The sequence below is a fragment of the Dermacentor silvarum genome, chromosome 7, assembly GCF_013339745.2.
Source record: "Dermacentor silvarum isolate Dsil-2018 chromosome 7, BIME_Dsil_1.4, whole genome shotgun sequence".
Classification (NCBI taxonomy): domain Eukaryota; kingdom Metazoa; phylum Arthropoda; class Arachnida; order Ixodida; family Ixodidae; genus Dermacentor; species Dermacentor silvarum.
In genome coordinates this window covers 9149391-9169333 of record NC_051160.1, presented here as the reverse complement: position 1 = coordinate 9169333, position 19943 = coordinate 9149391, and the positions used below count along the sequence as shown (strand labels likewise).

At 43.2% G+C, this 19943-nt stretch overlaps 1 protein-coding gene across 1 annotated transcript in view; it reads left to right on the top strand.

Annotated features, from left to right (window-relative positions):
- The window catches only part of LOC119457520 (spectrin alpha chain, non-erythrocytic 1-like), a 153968-nt gene that overhangs the window by 59692 nt on the left and 74333 nt on the right, over nt 1-19943 (top strand). The window contains 13 exon segments of the mRNA XM_049670140.1: nt 1540-1740; nt 8225-8392; nt 8757-8873; nt 8964-9040; nt 9839-10035; nt 10856-10968; nt 11517-11704; nt 13843-13990; nt 13992-14201; nt 15278-15360; nt 16572-16710; nt 17502-17710; nt 19278-19455. Of these exon segments, the coding sequence (XP_049526097.1) occupies nt 1621-1740; nt 8225-8392; nt 8757-8873; nt 8964-9040; nt 9839-10035; nt 10856-10968; nt 11517-11704; nt 13843-13990; nt 13992-14201; nt 15278-15360; nt 16572-16710; nt 17502-17710; nt 19278-19455 (1947 nt within the window). The 5' untranslated portion in view covers nt 1540-1620.

The following is a 19943-nucleotide window of genomic DNA, read 5'->3' as shown; positions in this document are numbered from 1 at the left end:
GGGGGGGGTTGACAGTTTGCCAATACCATCTAAACAGCACTAATTTCAATTTCTTCACGGGAAATTGTCAAAAAATGCGCTTTTTGCGTACTCGCAGACGATTACGCCTCTTACATCTTAGTTGCAGTACTCAAAGGCGCAAGGAAAGAAAATAGGGTTATACAAAAGGGTGGGTTAACTCGGCCTCAGGGGGGGGGGGGGGTTACAACCCCCGAACCCCCCCCCCCCCCCCCCCCGTCGGTGCGCCACTGGTACGTGATTCGACGTAAGCTTACATCCACGATTTGTAGTTGTTTTTACGTATAGAAGCCATCGCTGATCAAAAACACAACGCGCGGAGTGAGACATCTTGCGTAGCTTCCGCAGCGTCGCCTCACGGAAGTACAGAAAGGTACGCGAGCTCGCATCGAGTCTGAAGCGGAGTGTGGGGATGAACAACATGGCCTTCGAGATCTGTCGCCGCGCGCAGATCTCGGAGGTTATGATAACGTCGACGAGCATGCAAGCGCTCCTGTTCGTGTGTGGCTTTGTTGCTCAGCTTATAAGCCTCAGCAGAAATAAGCGTCATTTTCTTCTTCAATAAAATCACTACTACTACTTATGAGCCACGCGGTGAAGCCGCAATCCTTTTTACGAAATATGTTTGGCCAGTGCATTCCCTTGGTTACTGCGTTAGCGATAAAAACCTCAAGAACGGCCGCTGAGGTGCGTGGACGGGCTGTATCAGTGAAACTATACACAGTGCGTTGATGAAGGACGCCTTACCGGAGGGCTCCGGATTAATTTTAATTAGTGAACCTAAATCAAAGTGCACCAGCGTTTCTTGCACTTCGTCTCCATTGAAATGCGCGGTTTCCCCGTCGGCAATCGAACACACGACCTCGCGCTCAGCCACGGCGGTGGTTTCTGTGACTATTAGATTATAAAAAAATAGGTGATAAATTTATAAAATTCACTGAATGGCAGTGCCGGAATTACGATTTGCGCTATGAAATGCAGGCAAAGTCAATAAATCATTTCATCCCACAGATTGCAAGACGTGGGCATGCCACGCTGATCATATATGAGCTAGGGACATCGTTCCAAAATACCGCATGTCATTCTAAATCGCCTCAGTGCTGACTAACACAACCGGACTTGGCTCGTGCAAGAGAAGTGCCTGTCGATAATGCGCCACAAATTCCTTTGCTGTGATGATGGGAGTTGCGAGCTGTGCACGACAGACAGTTTTCGCGATGTCAGGAATTCCTGACGTTTCGTCAAGAGGCGTCGTCTAAGTGCGCGGCTTTTGTTGTTACGACCGCAACAACAAAAGGATGTTGCCTCTTTCATCCGTAAGTGCCTTATCCTCTGCGTGACCGCGACGCCGATATCGCGCGACGCTATCTGCGAAATATCTGGGTACATGGCCTACCATAAGACGGGGGAGCGCTCAGCGATCGACGCGTTTGCGCAAGAGATATATACGTACGTTTGCTACGTTGGCATTGCGTCGTCGTCGTCGGCTGACCTCCTCTTTGCATTGCGTGTGTGTTTCAGGTGGTGCGGGTGCTGCGATGAGGTAACGGCACGCGGCCCAGCGAGGGAGCGACAAGGGAGCGACCGGCGACAGCTATCAGCATGTCGCAGCGAGCGGACGCCATGGAGTTTGAGAAGGGCCGCATCCGGGCCCTTCAGGAGGAACGCCTACACATCCAGAAGAAGACCTTCACCAAGTGGATGAACTCCTTCCTGCAGAAGGTTAGTCTGTCTGCCGCCACCTCACGGATTTTCCTGCAAAAATGACGAATTCCGCCATATTGTTCAATCCGCCATCTTGCCAGTTCTGATTGGCCCAGAGGGCGGCTTCCCTGATTGGCTCAAAATGCCGCCATTACAGAATTTGACAATATGGCGGAATTCGCGGAGTAGCACTCTCGGGGTGGCAACCTAAGTAAGAAATACAGTACAAGCTCCACCCACCAGAGCACCAGACCTTCTCTCTGAGCATTCGCGCTCCAAAACATAGTTCCCGACAGATGCCAATATTGAAACAAGGTTGCCTTCGCCGTGACAATACAGAAATTAGCAATTGTAATTGGCTGGTGCATATATACAAATTGTCAGTTACACAGTGGCATAGTATTTTCCACTGCATTCTTATAGCTTGTTGCTGACCCTAGTCTCCACGGGAGCTTCAATTTTAGCTAGCAGGATGGTAGTACATGGATATGACTAAATTTGGTCCTTTCGGCTTCAAACAGCATTGTTACTTTGCAAATTTATCACTTTAGCAAAATATTGTGTTGTAAGTGCAATAATGTGCAATGATTATACATGTGTGCAAAAACTTGTTGCCCTCATGCATTTAGAAAAATGCGATTGCTTGGAAATTTAGAAAGATAAAGCATAATAAATAACACCACGAGAACATCTGAGGCTACAAGCACAAAGATTCGACAAATTCATTTACTGCCCATCATTCCCATGGTAGCCAAACGTACCATTGTGTGCCTAAGCTCCTTCTAGTAAATTTTGTAAGAAACTATGCCAAATTTGCCTTCTGCAAGTAGTTGAGTAGACCACGGTAGCAAGCGTACATTGCTGATCTGTCCGTGATTTAAAAAGAGCCTGTATTAATGTCCCAAAGCCATTATTACGAAATTGTGAGAACAAGCTCTTCAATTGGCTTGTCAAGGCGTTTATTAGATTTAGCCTAATGTTAGCATGGCTTGTTGAAGTGCCCTCTATACATCCATGTCTATAAAAGGTCTTGACCAAGGTTACTACTATACCTTAAGCTTATCCTTTCAAGATGTATTTTATACATCCGCTAACTCTTTTTTTCTATGGGAGGTGTAGAAAAAAATACAACTTGGACAGAAGAGAGATTAAAAGTAAAGGCAAATACTGAATAAAATGTTCCACTGTGGTTCAGAAAAGAAAGACAAAGAACACTTCAGGTTCCTTGGATAAAACAGCTACTGAACAAGTTCAGTTCTCTCTTGCACATGGTGCACTGCACACATAGACAATCTTGCTCATCAATCTCATCAAGGTATGTTAACACGACAGACCTGGTGTAGCAAGGTGCAGATACTACATGCCTTGATGAAGCCACTGTGTTTGCTGCAACATGGTATTGTGGTGCCATCTAACGGGCACTTGGCGAATGGTGCCTGCTGCCTCCTAGGTTTCGATGCACACCTCTGCATCTTTTTCCACTTTTCTTTTTGTGTGATTAGACATATGATGCACAGGAGGCTTCACACGAGGTGACTCAAATCAGTGCAAACACTAACTATGACTTGCTACTGCAAGTAAAATTTCGCATGCGTACAGGTCTTGGAGGCATTATATGACACACAAAAGGCTTCACACAAAAGGTGTCACAAATCAGTGCAAACACCATGTTGAGCATTGCAAATAGCTATCTGTGCATGCTCCAGCAAAGGCAGCGCCAACTCATCAAGCATGGACACACCTGTTTAGGCCTGAAAGAGAGTGGTTCAAATATGGCAATTCATGTTTATAGAGGTTGAGTGAGTGAGCACTTAAATCCATGATTGACGGGTTGACACTGCCTTCGCTGAACCATGCACAAATAGTTTTTGTGCCTATTTCTATTATCCAGTAGTGCAACAGTTCAGTTGAAAATTTATGTTTGTGCGGTCCTTTTTGACCCTCTTGCAAAGTACACATTTTTTTTTAGGCGTGCTTTTAAAATCTAAAATTTTTACCAGCTCACTCAGGTTTATGTCTTCTTATGCAGAACATTTATTGCGCTGACTTGATCTCGAGGCACTGCATTTGAGGTATTCACAACACTGTCAGGTTTCGCCATATATTTTCGATTTCCACTATGCCTGAGTTCTGAGCCAATCGTTGGAGGTGTAGCCACTCCGTAAGCCAGTCAGAGGTGACAAGATGATGAATCCACCAATATGGTAAAATGTTTGACAGTGCATAATAGCATCCAAGGTGTTTCAAACTAAGACATCAAAAAGTACATAGGGGGACCCGAAGAAACTGGACTGTCTCCAAAAGAAAAAAAATTTTCATTTTGGTCAAAAAGCACTTTGTTCCTTTCAAATAATTTCTAACAGAGCCCAACCTTTTCTCCCACTGTTCAAAGCATCTCTGAACTCCTCAAGCTTAACGCTGTCGAGTGACTCCTGTAAAGTTGTTTTCACCTCATGTACAATGGTCAATCTCCATCCTTTATCAAATTTCCCCCTTTAAAAATAAATACAGAAATCACAGGGTGCTCGATGTCATCAATAGGGTACCTGGGGAACACCAGCCTCTGTACCTCAGAGCCTAAAAACTGTGTAATTACTGCAGCAGTGTGAACTGTGGTGCTGTCGTGATGGAGAAACCATTTTCCCACATTCCACAATTTCGCATGTTTCCCTCACACATTCTTTCTTAGTTGCTTGAATACCTCCTAATAAAATTGCTGAAATTGCTGATTGACAGAAGGTCCATTGTACTGTCATTATACGTTATCTAACTGTCACAGCCTTGCTTTATCTTTTCTGAAACAATGTGCCATGGCTGCGCAGTGACCTTTTTCACGCAAGTGGTCATTCTAGAGGAGTTGTTTGCCAGCTGTCAAGATAACTTCTCCTCGGTGGGGAAACTGCGATTAACACTGACTGGTACTTGACAGCAGTTGCTGCCTTTATTATTCACTTGCTTGCTCTACACTCTTTTGTTAAGTGCCAAGGTATGGGAGTTCTGTTGCTGGGGTGCCTGTAGTTGCACTGGCTTTGAACAATATGTGCCAGTCATGCGATTGCTTCGCTGTCAGTTTCACTTTGCTCCTCGAAGAGCCATTACATGTGTCGAGTGAGCTCCTGAATATCGCATTGCTATGTGGTGAATGTGGTTTTACTCATGGATCCAAGACTGCAAAGAAGTGCGACGTAATGCCTAACACATTTCTCTCGCATTTACCACTAAATCGCCACTGAATATTTTTGGAGAATCATCACGAGTTACAAAAGCTGGTGCTATGAGTATGACCCCTAAACCAATAAAATTTTGAATCCGTTAATACACCAGGTTTCACCTGCTGTATCCTGCTAGAGTTTCCCAAAAATTGCATAAAGTGCTTCCAGCCCACATCAAAACGCCATTTTTGTGGTCTTTCGGAGAAATTAAGAGCCAAGCAGTTGAAATCCGTTGTTGAGTCCCATGACTGTAGTACCATTTTGTGTGGTTGTGAGAGCTGGCAGGTGAGTGGTTCATGACATCTCTGAGGGCCAGTAAGTACACGCTGAACAAAAGGACAGTACTGAATTAGATTCATGGTTATGACTAGCAGACCGAACACCTTCACAGCACGTGAAAAGGTGCTGCGTCGTGATGAGCAAGCAAATCGCAGTTGTTGCTGCCTGATGGACGCAGCTTACTATAGTTGCATATCATAGTTGTATGCATAGTTGCATATCATAGTTGCATATCATAGGAAAATGAAAAGCGATAAGTGAATTTTAGACAAGCATATGCATGTGCGTGTGCATGTACCGATTCTTGTTGGAGAACATGGCAAAACTAACCTAGCTAGACTAAATATTTTCTTGCGGAAATATGTGCCTGGTAACTGCTCCTAAAGGTTGATTTGCAGCTCCGAAGTGAGGTTTTAGCTGCTCCAAAAGGTGCTCTGAAGGGGCTTGGATTAATTACATCACTTACGTGCACTTGTTTCTTTACCATTCATTCTCTCGTCTTTTATTTCTTGCAAACACTCCCTTGGCTATTTTCCAATAGCCAATTTTACAATATGGTTCATAAGGTCCTGGAGTTCTGAACCATGTTATAAAATGGGCTACATGTATTTTTGTTATGCTTTAGTGGCAGCTGCCACTGAAATTTTTTCTTTCCTCATCCTCTCCTTTAAGATGTCGCACATTACTTTTTTCTTTTGATTTGTCCTTTTTTTGAGGTAGTCAAGGACAACGTGAGTATGAAGTGATCTATGCTGATTGAAATGCTTCTTGTTAGCACGTCGAATATGTTTGTGTTGTTATTTATAAGTTCTCTTACACAAACACATGACACGGGCAATTAAGTAAAAACCTGGAATCACTGTAGCTGCATGCATTTGATAATAGTACAGTGCATCGTGGCATCGTGGGCAGGCCATCTTATATGTAGAAATGGTAACCGATGGTTTATTTAGAATAGCCGAAAGGGAAGGGAAACGTAGTTGGAAGGGTGGTGTAAGATTAAGTGCTGTGACGACATTAGAAAATTTGCAGGCACGAGGTAGACTGTGATGATGCAAGATAAGAGTGATTGGAGATTAGGGGGAGAGGCCTTTTTCTGCAGTGGGCATAGATAGACGTGATGATGATGGAGTATCGGTGGACTTTGTTTCCCAATTGATCAAAGCCTCTTCCTCCATTGTGAAGGTTGTGACATGGTCTCAATTACTGCTAGCAAATGCTTGTGCAGCGAATTTGGCATGTCTGACTGTACTACCTGGAGCGTTTGGGAAGCTATTTCCTTATCACTCTGTAATCCATGCTTTTCTGTTCTTATCACCCTCCTGTTGCGTGCTGGGTGCGGGGATGTTTAGGGCACCTGTGTTGCTTCCCATCCTCTCAACAGCTTTACTGCAGCGATGCCTCTGATAAGACGAATGATAACATGCAAAGCTGAGAGGACATTCAAGTTCACTGGCTTGCCTCAGCCGCTTTTGCGTGTGCTTCTATGGCGGCAATGCGTTTGCCCGCACGTGACAGTCAGTTTTCACTCTTCGAAGGAGCAATTTGAGACAAGCATTATGACGAGAAGCCTGGGTGCAAAACATAAAGACAGCGTTCTATACACATAAAACAACCCAACAGATTAGGTATCATAAAATCTTCTGACGCCAATTCACATGCTATGAAAATATCTCGGTCTTTGTGCCCTTTTAGCTCCCATATTTTGCTTCACAGGTAGAAAGAAGTATGTTTAAAAAAAATAATATGCATATTACATGAAGATGTAAAGTATTAGCGAAGTAACATTTACCTACTCTTCTTAAAGTGTAAGCTGTGCTGATACTTAAATTATTGTTGTAAAATATTGGGCATAGAAGAAGTAGCATAAGTGCTGAAGCAGCAGAAGAAACCAAGCACTTCAGATGGGTTTGCATATCAGCTAAACATGGTCATTTGTTTTTATTTTTGTCCACACAAAGAAAAGTCACACTTCAAGGTGCCACAATACCATGGATGCAGGAGTATGCGTTCCTATAAATGGTAGAGGCACTTGAAGCAGGCAGGTGTGAAATATAATCCCCACGGTTCTCCAAGGATTGATTTAAAAGGTGTGCTCCTAAATGCGCTGGTTGTCCTTTCTCATTCAAGTGTTAACATACGTTCAAAAGATGTAACTAGGCTAGGCAGTCCTGTCAGAGCGGCCTCCTCTGTCAAGTCTATTTTCTGTTGGCATTTGTTCACAACATCACATTACTGAAAACAATTACTGAAAATGAAGCACTTCCTGTTCTCAATATGTCATCTGTGGTCCTAAACGAAAAAAAAAAAAAAATTCCTTGTGCTCATAATGGTGCAAACGATGCCTTCTACAATACTTTAAACACAAACATAACACACTGCTATTCGAAGATTCCATATCCATACGATCACCCATGACTTTGAGTTGTCATTCAGCATCAATTATAGAGTGCTTTGTTATTCAAGCAAAATTAACATATGTCTGTTTCGTATTACTTGCTGCTTTGCACATATTGAAAAATGTTTAACTTGGTACCGTTCATCCGTTCCATCAGTAAATAAATGAATAAATAAATAAATAAATGTTTTTATTTCACGAGTGAAAAAATACATAGATAAATTTACAGAAAGAGGTCCTAGAGCACAAAACTGTATGGGACCTCCTGCCAGAAAGTTATATATAAACAATAAATGTGGAGTGCAACATCACAACACGTTTCAAAAATATAGAGAGTCAAAATATTAGAAAAGAACAAGTATGCTTAAACAATGGTGTGAAAATATTTAAAAAGATAACACAGTTAAAAAAAATAATTCTTGCAGTACAAAGCAACAAATACATGATAAGAATTGAAAGTATTAGGTATTGATAACAAATGATAGCAACTCCTTTTTGAAAATTACTAATAAGGAGGAATGTCTAATGTGTGATTGGATACGGTTCCACGATCATTTATGTTTCATTGTTACCCTGTTTAAGAGTGCTTCTTTTTCTGTTTGGCTTCTCGCAGGCCCGGATGGAGGTGGACGACCTGTTCGTCGACCTGGCGGATGGCAAGAAGCTGCTCAAACTGCTCGAGATCATCTCGGGCGAGAAGCTGGGCAAGCCGAACAACGGCAAGATGCGTGTCCACAAGATCGAGAATGTCAACAAGAGCCTGGCCTTCTTACACACCAAGGTACAAAGCATGTCACCGCACATTCAGTATGCTCAATCTAATGCCATTGTGCTTGCACGTAGCTTAACCCCTTAAGAGGAAGCTTTAGCTTGGGCCCAACTCTGATGCCGTTTATTCAAAAACATGTGAAATGCAGACTGAGATAACCATCGGCTGGTTTCAATAAAGTTTGTTGCATTTGGGAGAGAAAGTCAAATCCTATGATTTCTGCTGAGCAGACATGACTTATCTGTTGGCTAGTGTCAATTTTGCCATTTAAGCTCGTGCCCATAAACTCGATGATTAAAGAAAAAAGTTGGTTAGTGGATCTTTATAATTGGCTGCCTGTACATTGGGATCTCTCGCTGTTATTACTGTCGTTCAGGTTCGTTTGGAAAGTATAGGAGCTGAAGACATTGTGGACGGGAACCCGCGACTCATTCTTGGCCTTATATGGACAATCATCTTGCGGTTCCAAATCCAAGACATCGAAATCGACGTGGTGAGTTTCGCTGACTTTTCGAAGTCTGTGGATGTGTTTGTTTTGTCTTCAAGTTAAGTTGGTCTAAGCACTGTTTGTGTTTGTGCTCAGGACGAAGACAACGAAAGTAGTGAAAAGAAATCAGCCAAGGATGCCTTGCTGCTGTGGTGCCAAAGAAAGACATCAGGGTATGTTTCCGAGTCTTTTCCCCGCCGAAAAAAAAAAAAAGTGCTTGTTTAAGAAGAACATGCACAATGACTTGGCAATCTTGGTACTTGCATTGACAATGCTTGCAAATATTTGGGTGTCGTTGCCATTTATTTGCACCCTGCAAGCAGGAACATTTGATGGACTCCAATCAGGATTATGCAGTAAAAAGCAGTTTTCCTCAAATATCCATAAATTTTCATAGTTCCCATGAATAATAATAATAATACTTAAATTAATAATAATTAGCTGTTAGTAGTAGTAGTTAGTAGTAGTAGTAATAATAATAATACATTATTTTGGTGGCATGTATGTAGGTGAAACTTCAGTTATCTTCTTTGGGGATGAGTTATGCATGAACTGCAACCTTCTGGTGAGACAGAAATGATGTGTCCATGAATCGTGACAGATCGGCATTGCCTTCACCATAGCGTGTGCAGATATAATTGTGTGTATTCTTTTCTTTTTGGAACTTTTGGAAGTTGGAATCGGCTAGCGCAAGACAGGGGTAATTGGAGATCGCAGGGAGAGGCCTTCGTACTGCAGTGGACACAAGTATAGGCTGATGATGATGATGATCGTTCTTTTATTTTTCATTGTATCATGCCATTGCAGCTGACACTTGGCATTTCTGTTGCCCTGATCTTGTGTCTGTATATCATGCGCTTTTTTTTTAATTATGAAAAAAAATATTACGCAACTCGGTGCAATAATTTTGTTGTAGTTAATCTACAAAACAGCTTTAGCTTACGCTTAAAAGCATTTTTGCCCACGTTTAGATATCCTGCTGTCAACATCCAAGACTTCAGCTCCAGCTGGCGAAGCGGGATGGGTTTCAACGCGTTGATTCATTCGCACCGACCCGATCTAATCGACTACAGTGCCCTGGAACCAGTTAACCACATCGACAACCTCAACAATGCCTTCAATGTGGCCCAGAGGGAGCTGGGAATTCCCAGGCTTCTTGATGCTGAAGGTAATTATCTAGGCAAGTTTGGCAGCTTTAACTGAATTGTTTTTATAAGAGTGGATTTCTTTCTTTGTTCTTAAGACTTTCGTTTTTTTTCTGTACAGGCCATCAACAGAAACTAATATTTTTAAATGCAATATCTTTTTTGTTGTGTACCCCCTCCCACTTTCCTGAATCTGACTAACTATCTGGTGTTAAAGATGTAGCAACATAAAATAGGGAGGATAATGAATTCTCGTTATTAGTATGGCTCGAGTGAAGAACCCCATGGCTGTGATACAGTAATAGTAATTGCATTGCCTGGAAAAAAGAAAGTGCACTAACACTACTCTCCCAGTTCACAAAATGGTTTTAAGAGGTCACGTTAAAGGTGGTATCACAAGATATGAAATCCCTTCTTTTGTAATGTAAATTAAACTCGGACTTAATACCTGCCGCAAGGACCTAAGGTGTATTTGATTGGCCTAAACTGTTGGGTGAGTTTGTACTATTCAAAAGAGGTCTACAAAATTTGAAAATTGGGAAAGGATGTATCATACTTTTGGGCATACACCTCCCGCTTTCTGCCATGGGCAGTGAATCATCTGCATAATGCCAGAATTTCACCAAACGTTGCAGGTCTACTACAGTCATGATAAATGCATACAAACTTATGAATCCTGTCATAAAGCATCGTATAATGTTGAAATGCTACTGCATTCTCACAGGTAGTCATCGGAGATAAATTCTGCAAAAGTTCTTAAAAATCAAATTGTCCCTGAAAATTTGATGACGAGAACCATGCCTCTTTTGTTTTTCTTTAACTTGCCTGTTTGTTTGCTTCCAGATATTGACACAAACAAGCCTGATGAGAAATCAGTTATGACGTATGTTGCATCCTACTACCACACGTTTGCCCGCATGAAAAATGAGATGAAGCAGGGCAGACGTATCGCCAACGTAAGTGACATCCTTTTCTACACAAATTGTTTTTAGCTTTAAATGACCTTTTATGAATTGAATAGTAACCTAGCAAATTCGATACTTGCTATCTCAATAATTATAACCATTTTTTCTTAGCCATCCTCCTTGACAAAATACATTAAACATGGCCAAAATGCCTGACTCATTTCAGTACATGTAGGGATGTGTCTGTAGTTTATCGTCACTTGTCTCATTGCCGAATAAACACAAAGCAGCATATATGGATGATAGTCCTACCTGTTGCGTTTTGTTCTATCAGTGTCATGTTTTTGTTATAATGATGATGTCAGCACATATTGTCATGCAAATATGCTTCAGGTCATTGTAATTGGTGCACAAAAGAGTAGAGAACTTTAGTCTGTTTAATAATGATGTCACGCCATGTGACTCCCTTGCCAGCCTGAAGCGCGTAAATATTTTATCCCACTGCAAACCACCCATATATGAATGGGATATCATAATGAAAACGTTTAGTGAAGACTGTATGGGCTCAATGGGGGGCATTTTTTTTCTCGCTTATGCAGATTGTAGCCCAAATGATGGACGCCGACCGGCAGAAGTACATGTACGAGCGGCTAACGTCCAAGCTCCTGGAGTGGATCCAAGCCAAGACGGCCGAGCTGCAAGACCATTGCTTCCCAAACTCGCTGGAGGGAATCCAGGGGGAGCTGTTGAAGTTCAAGGAGTATCGTACGGTTGAGAAGCCCCCCAAGTGAGTGCATGTCGTGTCCACTTTAGGCATTTCACTGGATACTATTAAACTTTCACAGCATACTTTGATATTCTACGGCAACGGCCTCAAATTAGGCATTCGAGACAAAACCGTAATTTTTGCTGACCAAGCTCTGTAGCACTGGGAAACATGATAATTGTCATGTTGCATGATAATCGTCAATATAGTTATAGATTGAGCAAATTTTAGAAATTAACCTTTTAATTAGTGAATTCAGGGGGTATATTGAAATTGCAGAAAGGAAGCCAGTAATATAAAACCATGATGGAAACCTTGTGCCTAGCACAAGTTTCGAGAAATGCATACTCGAAATATGTCAGGTACAGTTTCTTGTACTGCATTTTTTTTTCACAGTGCGGAAACATATTAACTGGAAGTGCGTGAACATTTTAAGTGGAACAGCAATGCATTTTGCTAAACATTTCGAGTGCTTATTTCCTGAAATTTGTGCAAGGCACTAATTTTCATGAAAGGGTTATGCTTTGAGTACTCACTGGCGCCCGCTGCGGTGGTTTAGCAGCTGTGGTGTTGCGCTGCTAAGCACGAGGTCGCGGGATCAAATCCCGGCCGCGGCGGCCACATTTCGATGGGGGCGAAATACAAAAATGCCCGTGTATCGTGCATTGGGAGCACTTTAAAGATCCCCTGCTGGTCAAAATTAATCCGGAGTCCCCACTATGGCGTGCCTCATAATCAAATTGTGATTTTGGCACGTAAAACCTCAGAATTAATTACTCATTGGCATCAATTCTGCAACTACCAGATGACCCTATAAAGTTAATTACTGGAAAGATAGTGAAATTTTGTTAATTAATAATCATATTGGCTATAATCACTCAAATTCTCAAGTTTGCCACAGCTCTAAAGCCAGGACAGTAAAAATTTTCATTTTATATCTAATCACCTCGATCTCAGACAGTCATCGCAGAAACTTTACAGTATTATAGATGGAGGATAAGGGTGTGTCCAGCATGAATAATACTTTTGAGACATTGAGAGCTTACTAAAGAATAAGAGAATTAAATGTATGCATGGAAGCGAAGCATTTACATTTGCAAAACAAAGCAACGGTTTTCATAGTTGGAACTGACGGAGCCTGTCGTGCAATCATGTTCTTAAAGAATACATCCATGTTGCGGGAGGGGGAAAAAAAAATTGCTGGGAAATGCTGTGCAGGAAAACTGATAGCTTACTCTGAAACTGTTGAATGTTGAAACGTGTGACTACGAAATTGCAATGCAACTAGTATGTTTATTTAATTTATTTCTGCACGCAATGCCACATGGGGCATTGTAGAGAGGAATGGAGATCACTACATACAGTAGAGATCGTCGTTTTAAATGATGATGCGGTCGGACTGCTGGCAGTGGAAGGGTGGAGGCTGTTCCAGCTAGACACTGTTTCTTGCACGAAGAAGTTAGAATGCAGATTTGTATGGCAGCTTGGAACATTTACCTTGATCTTGAGGTCAATGCAAGGCAAGTTGGGGTGAGGTGCAGCAAACAACACTTTGTACAACCTTTGTACAATTGTACAACCTTTCATCTTGCTGCAATGCCAGAGAGGTCAAGCCCTACATTTTTGTTGGAGTGGCACTAACATTACAGGGGTAATTATGATCCATGATCCATTTTTTTAAATAACACATTGGGAAAATTTGTTATCTTATCCTACCAGTGATCTAATAAGCATTGATCACCACTGATTAGTGATATAACAATAGACTTTACAGATTTATAATCTTAGGCCACCAATCTAGCCCATTTGTTATCTTAGCCTACCGTGATCAAAGATCTTAGGTAATTACTGATTGGTGATATAATAACAAACGTGCCACATATGTTAACTTAAGCCACCAATCTAGCACATTTGTTATCTTAGCCTACCAGTGATTTAAGATCTTGGCTCGCCACTGATTGGTGATCTAATAACAAATGTGACCTATTTGTTTTCTTAGGTGATCAGTCTATCACTTTAGCTTGACCCAAGTTTTGTTTTGCATGTAGTGTCCCCGCAAACAATGTGAAAATGATTAATTTTTTGACACACACGCCATATAATTCAGATCAGAGGCTCATTACCAAGTCTGACAATGCATGACTTGCTTGGTCTTCCAGGTACAAAGAGCGAAGCGACATCGAGGCCCTGCTGTTCGACATCCAGACGAAGCAGAAGGCCCTGGGCCGACCCCTGTACGTGCCTCCCGAGGGCAAGATGGCCCACGACATCCAGCGAGCGTGGGATCAGCTCGAGGAAGCCGAGCACTGCCCGCGAGGTGGCACTGCGCGAGGAGCTGCTGAGGCAGAAGAAGCTGGAGAATCTGGCGTGCCGCTTTGACCGCAAGAGCGCCGTGCGTGAGGGGTACCTCCGCGAAATGGTGCAGGTGCTCTCCGATCCGCGCTACGGAAGCAACCTCTCTCAAGTTGAGGCGACCGTCAAGAAGCATGAAGCCATCAGCGCTGACATCTTGGCAAGGGTGAGTGCGACGTCTTGGGTGTGAGGATTGCCGTGTTTACTCATGTAGGACTGGCAGTTTTTTTTAATCTTGGCAGGGTAAGGCTCTTACACGAGTCTAGCATATGACCACCCTCTAAAACCACAGACGTCACGAATGGTGTAAAAAATAATGGAAACATTGGCTATATGCTTCACACACATTTATTCAAGATTTAGCAACATTTATCGAGTTTCGCTTCATTTTTCAATGCTTGTGATGTTGCTCCTGTCGTCACTGTAGCCTACTACCTCATCATCACACTTAAAGGATGGTCGTTGTGCGGATGCATGCATAGTGGCAGGTAACTTGGGTAAAATGTTTTTAAGCCAACAGCTTTCTTTGGCTCGCTTGCCCGTTTTCGTGGTGGTCGGTGCTAGGACTTTCACCACTGATACAAAGGCACAGCCAATGCAGAGGGCACATGCTTTTGCGGAACCGAATTGCAGGGCATATTCATCACTGAGTGCAAACTATTATAGCTTTTAAGACACACGTGCTGTCGCATGAGCTGCTCTGGGGGAGTGATCAGGAGCAAATGAAGCAGATCATATTAGTGAGGTCGGCCTCCTCTGGAGTTTACAAGATTTTGAAGCTATTACTTTTTAAGCTTGTATATAAGCTATTATATAAACACTACCACATAGTAAAGGCTGTTAAATGAAGCAGGTTGAGCCAGGATTTCAATCTTCTGTACTTTCACTTCTCGTTTCATGACTGTCACAGTGAGTAGCATGTTTTGTTACATTTCTGAGCTCGCCCACATGCCTGAGCATCACGTACATCCCATTCCTTTGTCAGGAAAACACGGTGTGCATGTTTTACTTGCATCTTTTTCATGCACTTGGGTGATGGCCTATTAAAGGACAGTGAAGCTTGTTAGAGCGCAGTTGTTTCTAATAAAAGAAATTGTGGCACACATATTTAAATGGGTATAAACGTTTTCTGGCACACTTTTAATGAGTACGGACTAGCCGGGAATACCTCTTGATTTTTTACTTTAGAATTGATCAAATATATATATATATATGCTCTTCTTTGCTGTTTCATTTTTACAGGAGGAAAGGTTTCAGAACCTGACAAAAATGGCTGACCAGCTGGAAGCAGAAAATTACCATGCGAAAGCAAGGATTCGAGTAAAGTAAGTCAGCACTCGCATATATGGATCAACCTGTTGCAGCAACTTGGTGGGCGGGATATTCTGCTTGAGTTGACTTCGATTTCAAGCCACAGCGATAGGCTCTAGGTGGAGGTACATTGCAGGGATGCCTGTATTGCCAGGTCTCATTGTACATTGCAGGTTTTTAGTGGTCATTGAAAGCTTTGAAAAGTTAATGCTTAAAAACGAAAGTGCTATTTTCGAGGCTTCTACAAGCTTTAAATTTCAAGAAGTGGTTAAAAATGTTTTACTTTTGTTTGTGGCTAAGCTTAGCGAGTTTTGTTTGGACATCAGCAGTTAGCAGGATTAGTGCTATCCAAAGGTCAAGCCAATCCAGTCTGGCTGTCAGCTTTGCAGTTATGAATGGTGGTATGGTGCGATATTCTGGACGTTCTGAAATTCTGCAGTATTGTCAAATTTGCCATCTTGTCAGCTCTGATTTGCCCAGGTGGCCGCTACGGCCTCTCTGAATGGCTCAAAAACATTGCCACTGCAGAATTCGACAATACGATGGAATTCGACAATGTCCAGACTTAGCACCCTTGCTCGCGAAATCTTTTGGCGTGCACCTTTTTCTTTCATTTACATGCACTTTACCTCCCGTAGACGAGCTAGGCACGTCCACACCTTTTGCACAGTCTTTAACGTGGACGATACGAGTTAGTCAGCAGTAAAAAGTGCCGATTTATTTTACCAAAGACAGTCTGAGTGCATCCATGCGTCTAGTTCTGTTTCTCAGTCACAAATGAAACTGAAAGAAATGAGAAATTTTGCCGCAAACATTTTAAAAGTTGGCAACTAGAAAAATGTTGTCATCGTCGGGCGGCACAAGTGGTGGTTGGAGCTTTCTGCAAAGAAACTACCGAAAACGGGCTGTGAGAATTTTTCACAACCTGAAAAAGAACTACTAAACTGGTAGTCGAAGGACAGTGATATTGCAGAGTTTCTCGATTTGAGCTCCCAATCCTCTAAGGAAGAAGACATCTCGCTAGGCAGACATGGGATGCAAGTTTATGTAAACAGTCCACCACCTGCACCGCCACGTTTTCGATTTACTGTCAGTTACTTTCGTTTTCGATTTTTTTTCAATATCTGCGGCTGCATACAGCGTTACAGTGTAAGAGCTTAATCGTTGCTTTTGCAGTCGCATTGCAAGCGCAAGCAATGCATGATTTTATATCTTTTTGCTTCAGGGAGAAAGAAATCATGGGACGGTGGCAGTTGCTGTTGGACCTTCTCAACAAGCACCGTGTGACGCTGAGCAACGTCAGCATGCTCATGAGCATGCTTCGAGAGGCAGACACTCTTCACAGCGAGATAAAGGAGGTTGAGGTAGGCATAACCCTTCCGCTAGGTGATGGTGCATCATTGGGGCGAGCCCTTTTGCTTTCCTGTTGCCCTCATTCAACCTGAAACTCAGTGCAGAGTTAGTCTCGAGTATCGAGCATGCTCTTTGTGCGGCTAGGGTGGAAGACAAGCTCCGCTTCTAGCCACTCCGTAATGCATCCCAACCCGCAGCGCAGAGAATCGCAACTACAGCGGGCTTGGGCGAGCGAGTAAGGCAAAACAACGGCATACACTCAAGGTTTATTGCTAACAGTGATAAAGTAAGCACCAAGCTCTTCAAGGAGAGACATATGCACCATAAAGTGTTGTAGTGAAGGGGCTCACCTCTTGTCACACGTGTTTTGGGTGATGATCTCGCTTTGCAGAAGGGTGAGGTAATCCAGGTCATATGTTGGTTGCGGCTGGGGAGAGTGTGTCTTTCTCGGGGATGGTATTTTGTAACTTTATTGCTTTCCTTCCATGAGAGGGCCATCCTATTTGTAGAGGGACAGATACTTTTTTCCTTTCTCACGAGACTCGGAATCATGCATTGAAATGTTGCATAGATAACGGGGAGAACAGGGGCATGTCGCAACTTTCCCATGCCTCCCTGCTGGTGCGGTTTACGGCATGCTGCTCATTGCCGGTGTGATATGCTAGGGCAAGTGAGCACTCACAAAGTCTTCGTCCAGAATTAATCCAGAGCCCCTAGACTAACAGCAGTGCCTCTTGTAGCTGCATGCTTGTTGTCTGTTTGCAAAATTAAACCTCGTGAATCAATCAATCTTGTGGAACAGGGGAGTTTCCTGTCGGACGAGTACGGCTGCCACCTGCTGGCCGTGGAGGACCTGCTCCAGAAGCACGCCCTGGACGAGCTGAACCTGGCGTCCCAAGGGGAGGCCATCCGCAGGCTCACCCAGCAGTCCGCGCCTCTGCTAAAGCAGGGACACAAGGAAGGGCCCGTGCTACAGCGAAAGCTGGACGACCTCAACGCTGACTATGCCACGTAAGTGTCCGTAAGGCCCGAGACTCCGTAAAACGCCGGATGCTCGGGAAACGCATGACAAATGCACAAATGCAGCTTTGACTACTTAGCGGCTTGGCTTGTCCCGTGGCTTGGGCACACTCAGTAGCATCCTTCGCTACTTTAGGTTTTGAGGAGGTGCTGGCAATGTATCAAAACAAAAACACTGAAGTTATCTGCTGATCTCGGTGGATCATTAGTATATGGTCATGCAGACAGCCTGAAAGGTTGAACGGCAAACTGTAAGGCGTCTGAAATATTTATTAGTCAGTTAGCCATTGTTAGCCACCCCATTTACGTAATGTGTAAACATTACGTAAATGGGTGACTAATGGTGCCGCGAAGTTGTCAATAGAATTGAGTCCGTCTGAATTGTTGGTTGTCGTATGTAGGTAGTTTACCGTAGGAAACAAACAAGGAGCCCTCCTTATTCATTTAGTATTATTGTCATTTGGATTGAAGGTTCTGTTGTTGTTGTCATCTGTATACAGGTCTCATTGATGGCATAGCCTCCTAGCATTTCTGATGCCCAGCATTCTGCAGTTGATCAGTGGCAGTGTTCGTTTGCTTGTTTGCTTGTTTTGTTTGTTTGTTTGTTTGTGGTGTGCCCAAGGTGAAGTTAGCCCTAAGTAAAGTGCTTGGGCTTCTCTGACAGGTTTTAGTACTATATGTAGTTGCAGTTTTAGTAGGTTAACAAATTGATGTTCTATTGAACCCGAGGCACAGACACTGCACAAGGCCTCAGTCGGGCATCATTCTGTCGGACAAATGATACAGGAGTTGAGAGCCGGGCAACTGGGAGATTATGGGACATCAATCTAAGTGATCAGTATAGGGAGCGCTAGAAGTCACTAGAAGCCAGTTAGTACTGTGGGAGTCTCGCAGGTTAATGAATAAAAGAATGAAAAGTATTATCTATCCCTAGAGAGATTAGAGGAACAGAAATAGGGGAGGGAACGGTCGCAGTATGGTCGTCTGCTGGTGAGTACGAAGTTGCAAGTTCGATACCTGGCCATGACAGTTACGTTTCAAATCAGGAGGAGCGCGCACAAACCTTCATACACCTAAGTTTGGCTGCAAATTTAGGAACCACAAGGGGTCAAAATCAAATCTAAAACCTAAACTGCTGGAACTGTTTGCTTTAATTTGTGACTTCATCTATAAACAATTCTGCATAGCATTGAAACACATTCTTATCCTTTCTATTGTCATGGCGAAGCAATGGTGAAAAAGGTAGAAACACTAGCTGGGGAAAGGCTGAATTGGAAGAATCATACTTTATTGGGTGAACTTGGGTCCAGAAAGCAAAGAAAGGACTTCAGTGCTCGGTTGTGGTGAGCACGGTCAGCAAGTCATGCAAAAACATTGCGCGGGTCCATCCTCGCAATTTATTTACAACGCACATCACTGTGTACTTTTCAAAGCAGTTGTCAGAGCAGTTCAAGGATGCGCTATGTTCTCACAACATTATTTGAACGGAACAGCAACAATGCTTCTTCAGTTTTCTTGTGGCCACATTTACATCACTCGCTCTCCTCCTGTCATGCAGGCTCGGCAAACTGGCCAAGCGGCGGCGACGGCAGCTCGACGAGTGGCGGGCCTACTTCCAGTTCGTGCAGGACCACGAGGAAGAAGAGGCCTGGATCCGCGAGAAGCAGCGCATCTGCAAGGCCGTGGTCGCTGGCAAAGACCTGCTGGCCCTGGTCTCGCTCCAACAGAAACACAAGGTTCGGACACTCTGTTCCACGTTTTGGTTCGGTGGCTCTCATCTGAGATGCCAAGTGACAAGAATGCATGCCACGTAGTTCAGTGGTTCCCAAAGCTTTTCTGGCTCGTGTGTGCGCTTTGGCTTGGATACACCGACTCATTCCCCGACGTGATGCAAGTATAGTTTGCTTTCACTGTGAAAGCGGTTCAGTGCCTTTTTTGAAACATCTGTTGCCTCTAAAGGCCAACTGCAATTAAATTTCACTTTGGCTAAATTGGTTATAAATGAGCAGTTTGTACTATCAAAGCAATCTTGACAAAGCTGCAGGGAAGGCAATTGTCAGAATTTTCTATTATCAGTCCTTGAATAACTACCGAATCGACGGTGCTGGCACCTGGTGGTTAGCTGCCCAGGCACCTCGCTGGTTCTCACCATTTGAAGTTTTGCGTCATTTCCAGTGAGTGACAATGGTGACATTCATGTTATAAATTTTTGTATGGTCGTTCT